The 2,500-nt window shown below is 49.0% G+C and overlaps 1 protein-coding gene across 1 annotated transcript in view; it reads left to right on the plus strand.

The window, feature by feature from the left end:
* Positions 1-337: 337 nt before the first annotated feature.
* Positions 338-2,500, plus strand: part of LOC140352305 (sodium/calcium exchanger 1-like) — a gene marked incomplete at both ends in the record, with an annotated part of 5,808 nt that continues 3,645 nt past the window's right edge. Inside the window, one exon of the mRNA XM_072437706.1 lies at positions 338-444. Coding sequence (XP_072293807.1) covers positions 338-444 — 107 coding nt within the window. The remainder of the gene's footprint in view (positions 445-2,500) is intronic.

The raw sequence follows: 2,500 nt of genomic DNA on the forward strand, positions 1-2,500 counted from the left end.
GGAGAATGTGCACGTTAGCACGTTGAGAGTGTGCACGTTAGCACGTGGAGAGTGTGCACGTTAGCACGTGGAGAGTAGCACGTGGACAGTGTGCACGTTAGCACGTGGAGAGTGTGCACGTTAGCACGTGGAGAGTAGCACGTGGAGAGTGTGCACGTTAGCACGTGGAGAATGTGCACGTTAGCATGTGGAGAGTGTGCATGTTAGCATGTGAAGAGTGTGTCCTGGGTAAATTGCAGCAGCGATCACAGGGTGAAGGGGGAAGTCTGGTGTTTGACATAATTGTTCTTCGGTTTGTTTTAAACAGAACTAAAAGCTGGACATCCGTGTGTTACAGGAAGGTGATCAAGGTGAAGATCATTGACGATGAGGAGTACGAGAAGAACAAGACGTTCACCATCGAGCTGGGGGAGCCGGTCCTGCTGGAGATCGGGCAAAAGCACGGTGAGCGGAGCCCTGTGATGGACCTGGAGGAAAGAGTCAGATGAATCATCGTGTTTTTGAGACGAGAGTTTGTTCCGAAACACGTGCATTTGCTTCTGACTCATGCGACACCAAAGACTTTGTGAGAGGAAGAAGTTCAACGTAACATTCAAACCAGTCGGCGTAATCCCTCATCCGTCCAGTAGTGATCCATCGTAGAAAAGGTCTGGGTCAAAGGTCATCTGGACAACGCTTTAGAAAGTCATTTTAAATCTGAATCAGATTTAAAACTAGCTCTTTTCCCTGTTCTCGATTTGAAGAATCAGCTTTGAGAAACGAACACGTCATGATCCAAAACCAGTTTAATGTTCCTTATATTAATATAATATATATAACTCAATGTTTAAATGTTATTAACATTCTGTTCCCAAACTGAGCTCATGGATTGAAATAAACAGTTGAGCTTAAAGTGCTTTCATTAGTTCAAGAGCGCTCGTTTCAACCGCCTTTGTGTCGTGCAGCTCTGTCAGTGAAAAGAAGCTCTGTGGCTCTAAAACAGGGATTATATTTGTGACAAAAGGACCAAAGCACGCTATATTCTGATGATGTGGAGACAGTCGAGATATTATTCCTTTTGCCATTTACAGTTGAGACGCAGTCGTGTCACTCATTTCACTCTGATGTATTTGACACATGAAGCTGCGTTTGAGTCGCTCGTTTATCCACTTCACCTTTGTCTTTGTTTCTTTTTTGCTGAGACTGTGTCCAAACTCCAACCACTGAAGTCAAACACAAACTACATCACCACTGACATAGTGAATATATCTGTGTGTGATTCTTTATGAACACAGTTAATCTACACTTCAATAGATTTTAAATCATCTCTTTTATAATCTCTTCTTGCGATACAGCCTCTCCATCCAAACTCGGGGCCAAAAGGTTGAGCTTTTTTTTGTCATTTGCCTGATAAACTATGGCCAGTTTTTTAATGAACCCGGCCTGTGAAAGCCTGACCCGAGACCCGAGCGCGTGTTCAGCGCTGCAGAGTGTAAATGTGTTCAGCGCTGCAGAGTGTAAATGTGTTCAGCGCTTGTGTTCAGCGCTGCAGAGTGTAAATGTGTTCAGCGCTTGTGTTCAGCGCTGCAGAGTGTAAATGTGTTCAGCGCTGCAGAGTGTAAATGTGTTCAGCGCTTGTGTTCAGCGCTGCAGAGTGTAAATGTGTTCAGCGCTGCAGAGTGTAAATGTGTTCAGCGCTTGTGTTCAGCGCTGCAGAGTGTAAATGTGTTCAGCGCTGCAGAGTGTAAATGTGTTCAGCGCTGCAGAGTGTAAATGTGTTCAGCGCTGCAGAGTGTAAATGTGTTCAGCGCGTTCAGCGCTGCAGAGTGTAAATGTGTTCAGCACACGTCGTGTGTTAGAACAGGACAAACCGGCATTTGGACCAGATCAGACGCTGTACGAGAAAATTCAATTAGAGGCAACAGAGCTGAGGCGGGGGAGGAGCAAGCACGAGGAGGCGGGGGAGGAGCAAGCACAAGGAGGTGGGGGAGGAGCAAGCACGAGGAGGCGGGGGAGGAGCAAGCACAAGGAGGTGGGGGAGGAGCAAGCACAAGGAGGTGGGGGAGGAGTGTGCACGAGGAGGCGGGGGAGGAGTGTGCACGAGGAGGCGAGGGAGGAGTGTGCACGAGATGGCGGGGGAGGAGTGTGCACGAGGAGGCGGGGGAGGAGTGTGCACGAGATGGCGGGGGAGGAGTGTGCACGAGGAGGCGGGGGAGGAGTGTGCACGAGGAGGCGGGGAAGGAGTGTGCACAAGGAGGCAGGGGAGGAGCCTGCACGCGTGGGAGGAGCGTACGTGAGGGGGAAGAGCATGCACAAGGGGGAGGAGCATGCACAAGGGGGAGGAGCATGCACAAAGGGGAGGAGCGTGCACAAAGGGGAGGAGCGTGCACAAGGGGGAGGAGCGTGCACAAGGGGGAGGAGCATGCACAATGCCAATACCAGTGCTGATACTAGAAATATAATGGATCGGATATGAATTCCTTCTATATATAATATTGACACAGATATAGATATGACTCTA

Source organism: Eucyclogobius newberryi, unplaced genomic scaffold (genome assembly GCF_026437365.1).
Source record: "Eucyclogobius newberryi isolate DKJ021-1_F unplaced genomic scaffold, fEucNew1.0.hap1 SCAF_815, whole genome shotgun sequence".
Classification (NCBI taxonomy): Eukaryota; Metazoa; Chordata; class Actinopteri; order Gobiiformes; family Gobiidae; genus Eucyclogobius; species Eucyclogobius newberryi.